General features: G+C 44.8%; 1 protein-coding gene across 1 annotated transcript in view; it reads left to right on the forward strand.

The window, feature by feature from the left end:
* The first annotated feature begins 13,264 nt into the window (after positions 1–13,264).
* The window catches only part of LOC121545396 (protein bicaudal D homolog 2), a 67,685-nt gene continuing 63,745 nt past the window's right edge, over positions 13,265–17,204 (forward strand). Inside the window, exon 1 of the mRNA XM_041855889.2 lies at positions 13,265–13,831. Within this exon, the coding sequence (XP_041711823.2) occupies positions 13,592–13,831 (240 nt within the window). The 5' untranslated portion in view covers positions 13,265–13,591. The remainder of the gene's footprint in view (positions 13,832–17,204) is intronic.

A 17,204-nucleotide genomic window follows, 5' to 3' on the forward strand; every position in this document is an offset into this window, starting at 1 on the left:
CATACTTCCAAAGTTGTGGCAAAATGGCTTAAGGACAACAAAGTAAAAGCTGAAATAAATCATTCTCTCTACTATTATTCTAACATTTCACATTCTTAAAATAAAGTGGTGATCCTAACTGACCTAAAACAGGGAATTTTTACTAGGATTCAATGTCAGGAATTGTGAAAAATTGAGTTTAAATGTATTTGGCTAAGGTGTATGTAAACTTCCGACTTCAACTGTATATACACTACCATTCAAAAGTATGGGGTCAGTTTCCTTGTTTTTGAAAGAAAAGCAATTTTTTTGTCCATTAAAATAACATCAAATTGATCAGAAATACAGTGTAGACATTGTTAATGTTGTAAATGGCTATTGTAGCTGGAAACGGCTGATTTCTAATGGAATATCTACATAGGCGTACAGAGGCCCATTATCAGCAACCATCAGTCCTGTGTTCCAATGGCACGTTGTGTTTGCTAATCCAAATGTATAATTGATAATTAGAAAACCCTTTTGCAATTATGTTAGCACAGCTGAAAACGGTTGTGCAGATTAAAGAAGCAATAAAACTGGCCTTCTAGAGACTAGTTGAGTATCTGGAGCATCAGCAATTGTGGGTTCGATTACAGGCTCAAAATGGCCAGAACAAATAACTTTCTTTTGAAATTCGTCAGTCTATTCTTGTTTTGAGAAATGAAGGCTATTCTATGCGAGAAATTGCCAAGAAACTGAAGATCTCGTACAACGCTGTGTACTACTCCCTTCACAGAACAGCGCAAACTGTCTCTAACCAGAATAGAAAGAGGAGTGGGAGGCCCCGGTGCACAACTGAGCAAGAGGACAAATACATTAGAGTGTCTAGTTTGAGAAACAGACGCCTCGTAGGTCCTCAACTGGCAGCTTTGTGTACATGGGAATAAAAAGAAAAGCACCTTTCATTAGGATGTGTTGTACTCTATACTTCTTCAAATACCAAATCTTGAGTGTTATGGACAAGTGCAGTAGACATATTGGACAATAATTGGACGTTAGTTGATGATTTATCAAAATACAAATTAAGTCTCTTGTAGTCAAGCTATGTCTACTCTCTCTTTATTCAAATAAGACTTTATTTCTTTATTTTTCAAAGTGCTTCCTAAACCATGTATATTATGGCTCACAAAGTTGTATTTGAGTATTTCATTTCCAGCACCAGCGGAGGAAAGCACAGCCGGCACTCGCTGGGCTGTGCCCAACACTGTGTTGCTTGCTAGACTAGTGGGCTAGTACGCCTACGTGTTTGACATGGGCAGGAGCAGACCTGCAAGCCGAGGGTGAGAGAATACCATGTTCCTTATGTGATATCGTTCCCATTCCCTTTTCGCCAAGTTTAGAATTGTAAACTAATAGAAAATAGAACTGGAAGACTTTTGCGAGCACTGCTCCAGATCACTTGATATTCACCACAAGGGGGGGAGAGAGAGAGGAGAGAGGCAGGTGTGACAGAAAAATTACGTATTTACCTTATTTGTTGGATATTTAACAACTGGGTTAACAAACAGTAAGACATTTCTGTTCTACTAATGCTGTGTTTCATGGTCTCCACTCTAACTCCATGCAGCTAATCTGGGCATATGGTCACTAGAGATACAGTGGGGAGAACAAGTATTTGATACACTGCCGATTTTGCAGGTTTTCCTACTTACAAAGCATGTAGAGGTCTGTCATTTTTATCATAGGTACACTTCAACTGTGAGAGACGGAATCTAAAACAAAAATCCAGAAAATCACATTGTATGATTTTTAAGTAATTAATTTGCATTTTATTGCATGACATAAGTATTTGATACATCAGAAAAGCAGAACTTAATATTTGGTACAGAAACCTTTGTTTGCAATTACAGAGATCATACGTTTCCTGTAGGTCTTGACCAGGTTTGCACACACTGCAGCAGGGATTTTGGCCCACTCCTCCATACAGACCTTCTCCAGATCCTTCAGGTTTTGGGGCTGTCGCTGGGCAATACGGACTTTCAGCTCCCTCCAAAGATTTTCTATTGGGTTCAGGTCTGGAGACTGGCTAGGCCACTCCAGGACCTTGAGATGCTTCTTACGGAGCCACTCCTTAGTTGCCCTGGCTGTGTGTTTCGGTTTATTGTCATGCTGGAAGACCCAGCCACGACCCATCTTCAATGCTCTTACTGAGGGAAGGAGGTTGTTGGCCAAGATCTCGCGATACATGGCCCCATCCATCCTCCCCCTCAATACGGTGCAGTCGTCCTGTCCCCTTTGCAGAAAAGCTTCCCAAAGAATGATGTTTCCACCTCCATGCTTCACGGTTGGGATGGTGTTCTTGGGGTTGTACTCATCCTTCTTCTTCCTCCAAACACGGCGAGTGGAGTTTAGACCAAAAAGCTCTATTTTTATCTCATCAGACCACATGACCTTCTCCCATTCCTCCTCTGGATCATCCAGATGGTTATTGGCAAACTTCAGACGGGCCTGGACATGCGCTGGCTTGAGCAGGGGGACCTTGTGTGCACTGCAGGATTTTAATCCATGACGGTGTAGTGTGTTACTAATGGTTTTCTTTGAGACTGTGGTCCCAGCTCTCTTCAGGTCATTGACCAGGTCCTGCCGTGTAGTTCTGGGCTGATCCCTCACCTTCCTCATGATCATTGATGCCCCACGAGGTGAGATCTTGCATGGAGCCCCAGACCGAGGGTGATTGACCGTCATCTTGAACTTCTTCCATTTTCTAATAATTGCGCCAACAGTTGTTGCCTTCTCACCAAGCTGCTTGCCTATTGTCCTGTAGCCCATCCCAGCCTTGTGCAAGTCTACAATTTTATCCCTGATGTCCTTACACAGCTCTCTGGTCTTGGCCATTGTGGGAGAGGTTGGAGTCTGTTTGATTGAGTGTGTGGACAGGTGTCTTTTATACAGGTAATGAGTTCAAACAGGTGCAGTTAATACAGGTAATGAGTGGAGAACAGGAGGGCTTCTTAAAGAAAAACTAACAGGTCTGTGAGAGCCGGAATTCTTACTGGTTGGTAGGTGATCAAATACTTATGTCATGCAATAAAATGCAAATTAATTACTTAAAAATCATACAATGTGATTTTCTGGATTTTTGTTTTAGATTCCGTCTCGCACAGTTGAAGTGTACCTATGATAAAAATGACAGACCTCTACATGCTTTGTAAGTAGGAAAACCTGCAAAATCGGCAGTGTATCAAATACTTGTTCTCCCCACTGTAGCTTGAGCTGAAAATTGATTTACAGCCTGCATTCCATAGACAAGATGTGGTGTATGTTTAACCAGATAGAGAGATCCTGGAGGAACAGAACAAAGGCCTCAGTATTCCTGATTATCCTGGCATCTGGGCCTCAGTATTCCTGATTATCCTGGCATCTGGGCCTCAGTATTCCTAATTATCCTGGCATCTGGGAAACTAAGATGAGGTGGGGTTAAAAATAACACCAGAGGCAGATGACCAGGAGATGAACCCAAAGTGGCTTATGGTGCCCCCAATCTGCATGGGAGGGGTGGAACTAGCCATGACTAAGCATTCTTAGTGTCAGCTATATAAAGAACTCTGCATTTCTGTAAGGGTTAGGCTACTCGCCCAACAGTCAAGAGTGTTGGGTTGACCCGTCTTTGACCTGTCTCATTATTGCAATAATTAAATCAATATTGAATAAAGATGATTGTTGAAGAAATGACAAGTCTCTCTCAGTACTGAAATTTCCAAGACACAGGGCAGTGCGTCCAAAAGGCAATTTAATTCAAAGTACATTTAATTAAATTGCCAAAATTATATATTTATTCCTGTCTATACAGAAATAAATAAAATCATTCATAATAGGCTAGTACACCAGCAAGTGATTTACAATTAGTTTACATGATTTGGCCCCAGATGATCATTCGCTTCTTTAAAAAAATAAGCTGTAGATCATTTTAAATCACAAGCGCATAGCCTACAGTTGGAAGTCATGCAATTTGGGCAGTGCGTGCGACAAATACCAAATAGCTGATCGTTGAGTTGCAACTGTCAGTGAAAAGCAGCTGAAATAGGCCCAGGCATATCGCAATATTTAAAAATACAATCGCGGGAAAGCAAATGGCTATTGTTGTAAAGAGAAGAAAATGAAAAGACTAATCTGTCTTTTAGTTATCAAAACTCTCAACTTGAGCGAATAGTAGCCTATCTTATTGGCACCAGCAGAGAGCATCATCATATCCCTGGTGAGTACATGTATTTCCACTGTATCATTGGGTCAATCAGTGCCACTTTAAACTTTGTCTTTGGACAATAATTTCCTCCTCCAGATTAGATAGATGTCATTTTGTACATTTGAGTCCCCCTTTCGTAGGCCTATATTAAATGGTTGCATACAAAGCTGTCACGATCGTTGAGAGACGGGTCGGACCAAGGTGCAGCGTGAAAAGCGGACATGTTTATTCCCCCAATAAACATACAAACCAAAACAAGAAACAACGTAACGTGAAGCCTAAAGGGCTATACACACACCAGCTTAACAGGAACAAGATCCCACAATACACAGTAGGCAACTGGGCTACCTAAGTATGATCCCCAATCAGAGACAATGAGCGACAGCTGCCTCTGATTGGGAATCATACCCGGCCAGACATAGAAATAGAATAACTAGAACATAAACATAGAATATATAACATAGATTTCCACACCCTGACTCAACAAACAAGAGTTCTATAGGTCAGGGCGTGACAGTACCCCCCCCCCCCAAAGGTGCGGCCTCCGGCCGCACAAACCTGACATGACAGGGGAGGGTCCTCGGAGGCGGATCCGGCTCCGGGCGTGACGACCTCTCCCTCTCTGCCTCCCCGTTGCTCCCCCGGTCTGGTCTGGACCTCGGCGCGATGCTTCCCCTCTCCTTCCTCCCACGATGCACCAAGCCCTGTCTGGACCCTGGTGTGGGAGGCCCCGACCCTGGAGAGGGGCTGACTTCTGGGTCTGAAGTGGAGCCACTGACCGGAGCTGAACTAGACCCCGGTGGAGCGGACTGCTCTGGCTCCGGAGTGGAACCGCTGACCGGAGCTGGACTGGGCACCGGTGGAGCGGACTGCTCTGGCTCCGGAGAGGAGCCGCTGACCAGAGCTGGACTGGGCACCGGTGGAGCGGACTGCTCTGGCTCCGGAGTGGAGCCGCTGACCGGAGCTGGACTGGGCACACGCACCATTGGTCTGGTGCGAGGAGCAGGCACGGGCCGTGCCGGATTGGAGACACGCACCACTGGTTTGGTGCGAGGAGCAGGCACGGGCTGTGCCGGACTGGATACACGCACCACTGGTCTGGTGCGAGGAGCATGCACGGGTCGTGCCGGACTGGCGACACGCACCACTGGTCTGGTGCAAGGAGCAAGCACGGGTCGTGCCGGACTGGAGACACGCACCACTGGTTTGGTGCGGGGAGCAGGTACGGGACGTGCCGGACTGGATACACGCACCACTGGTTTGGTGCGGGGAGCAGGTACGGGGCATACCGGGCTGGTGACACGCACCACTGGTTTGGTGCGGGGAGCAGGTACGGGCCGTACTGGACTGGATACACGCACCACTGGATTGGTGCGGGGAGCAGGTATGGGGCGTACCGGCCTGTGGAGGCGCACTGGAGGTCTGGAGCTTAGAGCTGGCACAACCCGTCCTGGCTGGATGCCCACTTTCGCACGGCACGTGTGGGGCGCTGGCACAGGACGCACTGGGCTGTGAACGCGCACTGGCGACACAGTGCGTAGGACTGGCCCAGGATATACTGGACCGTGGAGGCGCACTGGAGACCAGGAGCGTTGAGCCGGCACAACCCGTCCTGGCTGGATGCCCACTTTCGCACGACATGTGCGGGGCGCTGGCACAGGACGCACTGGGCTGTGAATGCGCACTGGCGACACAGTGCATATCTCCGCATACCTAGGTTCCTCAATGAACACACGCTCCTTCTGTTGCCTGACCAGCTCCTCTGTCCGTGCCTCCACTACTTCCTTCTCCCTTTGAGCCTCCTGTAGCGCCTCCCTCTGAACGGATAACTCCTGCTCCCTCTGAGCTAACAGCCCCCGTAACGTGGTGGCCTCCTCTCTCAGACTGCTCCAGTCCTTCTCTCTCTCTCTCGCCAATTCTCCTCCAGTGAGGACTCCTCCGGGAGCCCCCACGAGTTAGGGAACAGAACCTCATCGTCATCGTCATCCTCCGACTCCTCCGTGTACAACTGTTCCCATTCCTGTTCCCATGGTCGTAGGGACTCCAACTGGAACCCCACCGGGTGCAGTGGTCGGGGCTCTTCTCACTCGATTCCTGACCACCCCTTTAGCCCCCCAAAACATTTTTATTGGGGCTGCCTCTCGGGCTTCCTCCTCGGCCGGCGCCGTCGGTGTCGCCGTTGCTCCTCTCCTACCTGGGCTTCCTCTGTCCGTTCTCAAGGACGGCGATCCATCCCAGCCTGGATCTCCTCCCATGTCCAAGATCCCTTACCATCCAGGATCTCCTCCCATGTCCAGGATGTCTGCTCCTGGCCACGCTGCTTGGTCCTCGTTTGGTGGGATCTTCTGTCACAATCGTTGAGAGATGGGTCGGACCAAGGTGCAGCGTGAAAAGCGTACATGTTTATTCACCCAATAAACATACAAACCAAAACAAGAAACAACGTAACGTGAAGTCCAAAGGGCTATACACACACCAGCCTAACAGGAACAAGATCCCACAATACACAGTAGGCAACTGGGCTACCTAAGTATGATCCCCAATCAGAGACAATGAGCGACAGCTGCCTCTGATTGGGAATCATACCCGGCCAGACATAGAAATAGAATAACTAGAACATAAACATAGAATATATAACATAGATTTCCACACCCTGACTCAACAAACAAGAGTTCTATAGGTCAGGGCGTGACAAAGGCATAGCTGCGGGAAGTTGTTTTGAGTAGGGGTGCTGACCGATCACCTTTATAATAAAGCATTGCATGTGTCTATGCAGACTTAACAAAATCCAATTCCTAATGCGATGACTAGCCTAACCATAGGACAAGATTCGGTAACAGTATCACTGTAGCCTAAGTTACACTACCAGTCAAAAGTTTGGACACACCTACTCATTCAAGGGTTTTTCTTTATTTTTTAAAACTATTTTCTACATTGTAGAATAATAGTGAAGACATCAAAACTATGAAAAAACACATATGGAATCATGTAGTAACCAAAAAAGTGTTAAACAGATCAAAATATATTTGAGATTTTAGATTCTTCAAAGTAGCCACCCTTTTCCTTGATGACAGCTTTGCACACTCTTGGCATTCTCTCAACAAGCTTCATGAGTTATTCACCTGGAATGCATTTCAATGAACAGGTGTGCCTTCTTAAAAGTTAATTTGTGGAATGTATTTCCTTCTTAATGTGTTTGAGCCAATCAGTTGTGTTGTGACAAGGTAGGGGGGGTATACAGAAGATAGCCCTATTTGGTAAAATACCAAGTTCATATTATGGCAAGAACAGCTCAAAGAATAATATATAATAATAATATGCCATTTAGCAGACACTTTTATCCAAAGCGACTTACAGTCATGCTTGCATACATTTTTTTTTTTGTGTGTGTATGGGTGGTCCCGGGGATCGAACCCACTACCTTGGCGTTACAAGCGCCGTGCTCTACCAGCTGAGCTACAGAGGACCACAGTGTCTGTGAGCAAAGAGAAAAGCAAAGAGAAACGATAGTCCATCATTACTTTAAGACATGAAGGTCAGTCAATACGGAACATTTCAAGAACTTTGAAAGTTTCTTCAAGTGCAGTCGCAAAAACCATCAAGTGTTATGATGAAACTGGTTCTCATGAGGACCGCGACAGGAATGGAAGACCCAGAGTCAACTCTGCTGCAGAGGATAAGTTCATTAGAGTTACTTGCCTCAGAAATTGCAGCCAAAATAAATGCTTCACAGAGTTCAAGTAACAGACACATCTCAACATCAACTGTTCAGAGGGGACTGTGTGAATCAGGCCTTCATGGTCGAATTGCTGCAAAGTACCCACTACTATAGGACACCAATTAGAAGAAGAGACCTGCTTGGACCAAGAAACACAAGCAATGGACATTAGACCAGTGGAAATCTGTCCTTTGGTCTGATGAGTCCAAATGTGAGATTTTTGGTTCCAACCGCCGTGTCTCTGTGAGACGCAGAGTAGGTGAACAGATGATCTCCGCATGTGTGGTTCCCACCATGAAGCATGGAGGAGGAGGTGTGATGGTGCTTTGCTGGTGACACTGTTGGTGATTTATTTAGCATTCAAGGCACACTTAACCAGCATGGCTACCACAGCATTCTACAGTGATACGCCATCTCATCTGGTTTGGGCTTAGTGGGACTATCATTTGTTTTTCAACAGGACAATGACCCAACACACCTCCAGGCTGTGTAAGGGCTATATTACCAAGAAGGAGAGTGATGGAGTGCTGCATCAGATGACCTGGCCTCCACAATCCCCCGACCTCAACCCAATTGAGATGGTTTGGGATGAGTCGGACCGCAGTGAAGGAAAAGCAGCCAACAAGTGCTCAGCACTGGGGCCCCTCAGGGGTGCGTGCTTAGTCTCCTCCTGTACTCCCTGTTCACCCACGACTGCGTGGCCAAGCACGACTCCAACACCATCATTAAGTTTACTAACGACACAACAGTGGTAGGCCTGATCACCGACAACGATGAGACAGCGTATAGGGAGGAGGTCAGAGACCTGACATTGTGGTGCCAGGACAACAACCTCTCCCTCAATGTGAGCAAGACAAAGGAGCTGATCGTGGACTACAGGAAAATAATGGCCGAACAGGCCCCCATTAACATCGATGGGGCTGTAGTGGAGCGGGTCGAGAGTTTCAAGTTCCTTGGTGTCCACATCACAAACAAACTACCATGGTCCAAACACACCAAGACAGTCATGAAGAGGGCACAACAACAATTTTTCCCCCTCAGGAGACTGAAAAGATTTGGCATGGATCCCCAGATCCTCAAAAAGTTATACAGCTGCACCATCGAGAGCATCCTGACCGGTTGCATCACTGCCTGGTATGGCAACTGCTCGGCATCCGACCGTAAGGCGCTACAGAGGGTAGTGTGTACGGCCCAGTACATCACTGGGGCCAAGCTTCCTGCCATCCAGGACCTATATACTAGGCAGTGTCAGAGGAAGGCCCAAAAAATTGTCAAAGACTCCAGTCACCAAAGTCAGAGACTGTTCTCTCTGCTGCCGCACGGCAAGTGGTACCGGAGCGCCAAGTCTAGATCCAAAAGGCTCCTTAACAGCTTCTACCCCCAAGCCATAAAGACTGTCATGGCCGCCGTTAGTTGTTTTGAAAATTCGAGTTGGGGCCGGGGCTAAAGTCAAAGGGCGAATATGATTGGACCACATGTCAAACGGGCGATAGTGGTTGGATACAATTAGTTGAGACTGTCTTGCATTCCCATTGGTGGCTTTTAGTGGCTTTCCGCTAGTTGGGACTGGCTAGACATCGGATTGGCTGACAGTGTTGTAAGTCATTTCGCTGTTGAGCCAATTGAGACAGAGAAGAATGCGCTCCAAAAGGCGCTATTTATCATTAAGATTAAGTTTACATTTATTTTTTATTTTTACAGGGACAGTGCACATTAATCAACGTTTCACAAGCTACAGACAACATGGAAATTGGCCATTGTTGGGTCAGTGCCACTTGAAACGTTGTTTTTGGACAATCATTTCCTCCTCCAGGTTACATGGACTTCATATTGTACAATTTGTGTTTCCCCTTTTCATAGATTATATGGTTGCAGACAAGGTTGCTTTTATTTATCTGTTTGTCAGTGTCAGCAGTAGCCTATAGGCCTATACTACCCTGCATTTTTTGTAATATAAAAAATAGGATTCTGCTAATGTCTCCAGACATAAAGTCTGTTAGAATTGCATGAAATGTGTTTATAAACACAAAAGGAGAAGAAATTGATATGATATAGCCTATAGCCTAGGCCTACTCTACACGCTCAGCCATGCATTGAACATTGCAGTCTTTTTTGCGAACAGTTATTGAGTTATATTATTAGCCTAAATTATGACTATCCAATATACTCATCACCTTAGGAATAGTAGGCTAGCTTACATAAGTCTGCAAATGTGATGATAGATGCATGGAATGCTTTACTATAAAGGTGCATTTTTATGGTGAAAATTAGCTTCCCCAAACTTGAAACTCACATGCCGCCTATGGGAGAGGGACAGAGAGGGAGAGGGAGAGAGAGAGAGACCCGACTCAACTCAAACTAAACTGTCTATTGTACAGCAGAGCGCGTGTCTAACTCCAAACCCCCACAACTAAATAGATAAGAGCATATCATGAGCACACCGCTTACAAAGCAGAGCCGATAGCTCTCCATGCAGAATGGGGCCCATATACAAATATTCCATGTTTTTTCTCTCCCCTTCCCATGATCATTTAGATCAATAATGCAACTGGATTTATTTTGTAATTGTTTTTTTTGCAACACCACCCATTCTTGCAGTCTTACCATCTAACCACCAGGGGGTGCTGCAGCACCTCCAGCACCCCTACTTCCCGCGGCTATGGGTCTTGTGCACAAACGCTCTTACAGGGTATCTCATAAAGCCTAGCTTTACATGAGAAGGGAGAGACTCATAAAAAAAGTGGGTTTCCTTACTCCATTCACCATGCAGGTCAGTCGACCTGCACCAATCACTTCATCTAAAATGTCAAAAAAATATATACTTCAGGTATAGGCTTATCATCTGCATCCCCAGAAATAACCCCCTTGACAGGCGCCCTGCTTCAGAAATCCATACACAAAACATTCCCCCCAAAAATATTTTTTAGGCGCAAAGCACGCTTATGGTTTGGGCCCCAAAAGCCACACATGAACATGTACTTCAATCCTTTTGTAGATTAATGTATTACACTCAATGTATCAAATGGAAAAATCCTGAAGGTGCTATTGTGACTAGCGAAGTCTGTCCTTTAATTTTAGTCAGTGACTCAGTTGCCAGACCTCTTCTTCAAAACTTTAAACACTTGAATGGGGAATTTGGCTGCTCTTGGTCTCCAAAAAGGTATTGTAGTAGCAACGGGAAGAGGGCATACGCATGCATATCCTTTCGAGGAAAACAGTCAACTCAGAAATCATTTGTATCTATTTGTAGATTCAGCACTAGAGTCTGGCAAAGCTGTAAAGGGAATTAAAGGCCCTAGTATTTTATCTCGGCTTGAACATTTTGACATAATAGAGGGACCTATCCCTGATTATAAGCACAATTTGCTATTGAGGATTGCCAGAAGCATGACCAGTTTATGGTTAAACAGCTAAAATCATGAGATGTCATGGTATATACTATAGGTAGATCAACTCAACATCTAGATGACATGCTTTTGAATATAAAGCCACCATGCAACGTCTCATGTGTACCACATTCAATCACCCAAAGAACATTTTGGAAGGCACACGAATGGTACATATGGCTCCTGTACTATACTGTTCCACTACTTAAAGGAATCTTGCCAGATCATTACCTAACTCATTGGTTAAAACTTGTTAAGGGAGTATCTCTACTACATGGCAAGAGCATTACCGAAAGTCATATTTCTGAGTCAGAGGTTTTGCTTGAAGATTTTGGTCTTTATGGGGTGGGTAATGTTTCTTTCAACGTGCATCTTCGCCTCCACCTGCCAAGAAGTGTTCACAATTGGGGTCCTCTCTGGACACATTCCAGTTTTGTTTTCGTGTTGTATAATGCAAATCTGATAGATATGGTCAAGAGCTCTCAAGGAGTTGCTTTGCAAATCCTTAAAACATTTTGGATGCAGAGAACCTTACCAGCCTATGGGCACAAAATACTATATTTTGCAAAGAGAAAGCACAACTTCTGCTCAACCATCGCAAACCCATCTTATTTTGAACCTGTCACGAAAACGCTTGGTAATTGAACTGCAATTCCTGTTTCTATAATTAAATGTAAATGTTTGTTCATGCAAACCACCAAGCTGAAAGTTTATTTTATGTTATTTTTTGTGAATAGATGTGAGATGGTCCAGTAACACTTGACTAAAAAGTCAAAAAGAAGCCACTGTATCTAGCATGGGATATAGAATATGTACATGGAATATGTCATGAGTCTAAAACATAAATGTATAGAATATGAATCTTTTTTTATTTTTATTTTTTTACATTTATGTCAAAAAGAAGCCACTGTATCTATATAGCATGGAATATGAACATGGAATACTATTAGGCTACAGTATGTCATGTGAAGGGACAAGTGAAAGTACTGTACATGTGAAATGGTCTGTTGCAAGAGACAGTCCAGTGACACTTGACAAAAAAGTAGGCTATCTAAAGAAGCCACTGTATCTACCATGGAATATGGAATATGTACATGGAATATGTCATGAGACGGGAACATTCATGTATGGAATATGAATTATTTTGAACTTTTAACTTGAAAAAAAAACATTTAGGCCCACATTTATGTGTGAAATGAAATGCTTATTAATGTGAACCTTGTCAAGTAAATTGCTTGAAATTTGAAATTGTGTGTATTACATTGTTGTGTTATAATATTAACCATCTGGTCACTTTAATATAAAATAATATAATATGCCATTTAGCAGACGCTTTTATCCAAAGCGACTTACAGTCATAAATTTTTTTGTGTACAGGTGGTCCCGGGGATCGAAATACATTTGAAATACACACAAATAATCTGAATAAGACCAGGGGTGGTATGTGTATCAAGCCTTTTAGAGTAGGAGTGCTGGTCTAGTAATCTTATTTATTGTGATCTAAAAGGCTAAACTGGTCTTAAATCAGCAGTACTGCTACTTTGAGATGTTTGCTATGCCTACATAGGCCCCCCAGCTCTTCACTCTCACAGATGCCAATATTCCCAATGCCTCCATGATACTCCCCCAGGTAAAATTGATCCAAAATCCTCACTCCTACTATAAACGAATCTAGGGATTTCTTAGATTCCATCTCAACATAACTTATTTTGTTTCCTTTCTTTTTCACGACTGTAGCCCACTCGTTCTCACTCTCTGTACTCTCTGTACTCTCATCTTCATCTGACGCGCCATCAGTTTCGAACAGAACATCCGTTTCCTCCATCTTCCTCCGGGATATGAGTGCATTTGCCTGACAGCTGTACGTGCTATGCGTTGGTGTTTGTGTATTGTAGTACTACGTTTCCCATCAACCACCATTCTTATCTAGTACTCTCAGCTGAGTGATCTGACAGCGACTGACCGCTTCTTCCCCAATCGCTCAGCTGCCGGGGAGAGGCGAAGGGCAAAGGAACCGCAATCATGGAGCAGTTGTAGGGGATAACGGACAAGCCTCTCCTTCCGGAAGAAAGCAAATAAACCACAGCTACATGACCGAAAACGTAATACCCAAAGCGGCAAACGAGAAACACAAGATAATAATGCAGTTCAAATACAGAAGAATCGAATAATCTATTCCAACGAAAGGGTTCTCCGCGATCCTTCAAGCCGTCCCGTCCCCACATTGTTCGTCGTAGCATCAGCTGGCGCATCGGACGCGGTTGATCCATCACCATCATCCATAGTATGTCCGTGGAGGAGCAACGCTATTCCGACGCGATGCTGGTGCTGGAGGCCGGACCGGAGTGGCTGCGAGCCGAGATCGAGCGCCTTTCCCGGGAGCTGAGTGAGACTACCCATGAGAAGATCCAGGCGGCGGAGTACGGGCTGGCGGTGCTGGAGGAGAAGCAGCAGCTGAAACAGCAGTATGATGACATGGAGATCGAATACGAGACCGTGCGCCAGGAATTGGACATGCTCAAAGAGGTAGGCATATGTAGTAGTGTTTTACTGGTGTCTATTTACTGCATTAAATGTACACTGCTATAAAATGCCATATATTTTTGCATGAATGATGTAGGCCCTGTGCTTATTTATTATTGGCAGCTGTAGGCCTAGCCTATGATATGTCCTGAAATGTAGTATTTTTTAAAACATTCTATTCTATTCTGATCAGAGCTCCCCATCCCACAAGGTCAACTGTAGGGGGTGAAGAGATGATGATGTATATGTAACCTTGCCATATGCTCTATCAGTGATTTCCCTCCCCTCTATGGGTGCATTAATATTCTTGCCATACTACCTCTTCTCACTAGCTACATGCTTAGTAATATTTTGCCAAGCTGCTGGGGAATTTGCTTTTTCTAATTTAAGGTATTGGGGTTAGAGGCAAATGCATGATGTTTTTTTCTCTTATTTGCATGCCCATACAGTGTTTGCTGTGTATGGTCATTTGCTGTGGGATTTGAAATGTGAATTCGAATACATTGCACCGCTGAAATATTATAGGCGTACTCCAAGAGGATGAAGATGAGTTATCTGACAAATGCTGAAAGTTCTATCATCACTAATGTATTTGAGTAATGGTTATCCACTGACACCCTGCTTATTAAGCGCTTCGAGAGTCTATGAAAAGCGCTATAGAAATGTAATAAATTATTATTATTATTAATTTGTAACTAATTAAAAAGTGGACATTCACTCCATTGCTTTTGATTGATCTTGTTTCATTTCTAATTTACACACACATGAAAGACCTTTGTAATGCTCATTAAGACAGTACTCTTACTAAAGCAGTCTCCCAAACCAGAGGACCTAAATCATCTGGTATTTCCAGTCCGGTTAGAAAAAGAGGCGGGCATGTGGTTTTTGAATTTTGAAAGTTCCCGCCTGAAAAAGAGGAAGAATGAGTAACTTATTCATGGAGGAAACTAAACGAGTTATGACCATTCTGGAATGTGAGGAATGCTGACTGTTTGTCAGGGCAGGGAGACAGGATAAAGGACTGTCCTGTGTTTCCAAACGGTGAAAACCCCTTAAATTTCACACACCAGTCCTAGTTCTGTCTTCCCTTTCCTGGCAGAGGTTTCAGCAGCCTTGTGATTTTGATTAGGAGAGAGAGAGCAGGGTAAGAAGTATGTTAGGGAGTCAGAGTGTCAGAGTGAACCGCTGCAGCTGCTGAACAGCTCACGTGTCCCAGAGCAGTTTGGTAGAAAAAGGGGATGTCCTTTTTAGCACTGAGGAGATTTCTGCCCAGAGAGTCACTTCATGGCCTGGATGAGTCGCTTCCTGCAATGTGGAACCCTTCTCTGAGGGTTTCCACTAGTTAGCACAGCCACAAAGTCAGATTCCACAGCCACAGTCAAAATGGGCAACAAACATTCGCTTTTTAGTTTAAGGTTAGGGTTAGGTTTCAAATCACATTTTAAGAAATGGGCGGGGTTTATGACTTTGTGTGTATAGAAGCTAGTGACGACCATCTCTGAGATCTTACATCCCTCTTTCCTCCCACATGACTAGAAAAGACCAATCATTAGTGCTCAGTAGGTCGGGTACCCCATGATGCTGCGCTCCTCCTTGCCTCGCTTAACATGTGCACAGCTCCCTTGGGTCTGTGAATAATGAAGAATGGCGCCGGAGAAGATGGCTGCCGTTTTACAGCCCTCTAACCAATTGTACTATTATGTGTGTTTTTCCGCGTTATTTGTAATTTATTTTGTACATAATGTTTCTGCCATCGTCTCTTATAACCAAAAAGAGCTTCTGGATATCAGGACAGCGATTACTCACCTCGTATTGGACGAAGATCTTTTCTTCAACGAGGCGGCCGCGAAGGATATCCTACAGACACCCGACAAGGCCCAAATCCCCGTCAATCGCATGAGAAAGAGACAGAGATATCGTGGACGTAGGACGGGGTGCCTTGTAAGGATCCGACGGCGAGCGAGTAAACTGCCTCTCCCATCAATCCTATTAGCCAATCTTCAATCATTTGAGAATAAATTGGATGACCTAAGATTATGGTTATCCTACCAACGGGACATTAAAAACTGTAATATCTTATGTTTCACCGAGTCGTGGCTGAACGACGACATGGACAACATACAGCTAGCGGGCTATACGCTACATTGGCAGGATAGAACGGCTGGCTCCGGTAAGACAAGGGGTGGCGGTCTGTGTATATTTGTAAACAACAGCTGGTGCACAAAATCAAATACTAAGGAAGTCTCGAGGTTTTGCTCGCCTGAGGTAGAGTATCTTATGATAAGCTGTAGACCACACTATTTACCAAGAGAGTTTCATCTATATTTTTCATAGCTGTCTATTTACCACCACAAACCAATGCTGGCATTAAGATTGCACTGAATGAGCTGTATAAGGCCATAACTAAACAGGAAAATGCTCATCCAGAGGCAGCGCTCCTAGTGGCCGGGGACTTTAATGCAGGGAAACTTAAATCCGTTCTACCTAATTTCTACCAGCATGTTAAATGTGCAACCAGAGGAAAAAAAACTCTAGACCACCTTTACTCCACACACAGAGGCGCATACAAAGCTCTCCCTCGCCCTCCATTTGGCAAATCTGACCATAACTCTATCCTCCTGATTCCTGCTTATAAGCAAAAACTAAAGCAGGAAGCACCAGTGGTCAGATGACGCAGATGCTAAGCTACAGGACTGTTTTGCTAGCACAGACTGGAACATGTTCCGGGATTCTTCAGATAGCATTGAAGAGTACACCACATCAGTCACTGGCTTCATCAATAAGTGCATCGATGATGTCGTCCCCACAGTGACCGTACGTACATACCCCAACCAGAAGCCATGGATTACAGGAAACATCCGCACTGAGCTAAAGGGTAGAGCTGCCGCTTTCAAGGAGCGGGACTCTAACCCGGACGCTTATAAGAAATCCCGCTATGCCCTCCGACGAACCATCAAACAGGCAAAGAGTCAATACAGGACTAAGATTGAATCATACTACACCGGCTCTGACGCTCGTCGGATGTGGCAGGGCTTGAAAACTATTACAGACTACAAAGGGAAGCACAGCCGCGAGCTGCCCAGTGACATAAGACTTCCAGACGAGCTAAACCACTTCTATGCTCGCTTCGAGGCAAGCAACACTGAAGCATGCATGAGAGCACCAGCTGTTCCAGATGACTATGTGATCACGCTCTCCGTAGCCGATGTGAGTAAGACTTTTAAGCAGGTCAACATTCACAAGGCCGCAGGGCCAGACAAATTACCAGGACGTGTACTCTGAGCATGTGCTGACCAACTGGCAAGTGTCTTCACTGACATTTTCAACATGTCCCTGACTGAGTCTGTAATACCAACATGTTTCAAGTAGACCACCA

This window comes from Coregonus clupeaformis, chromosome 30 (genome assembly GCF_020615455.1).
Source record: "Coregonus clupeaformis isolate EN_2021a chromosome 30, ASM2061545v1, whole genome shotgun sequence".
In the NCBI taxonomy this organism is placed as follows: domain Eukaryota; kingdom Metazoa; phylum Chordata; class Actinopteri; order Salmoniformes; family Salmonidae; genus Coregonus; species Coregonus clupeaformis.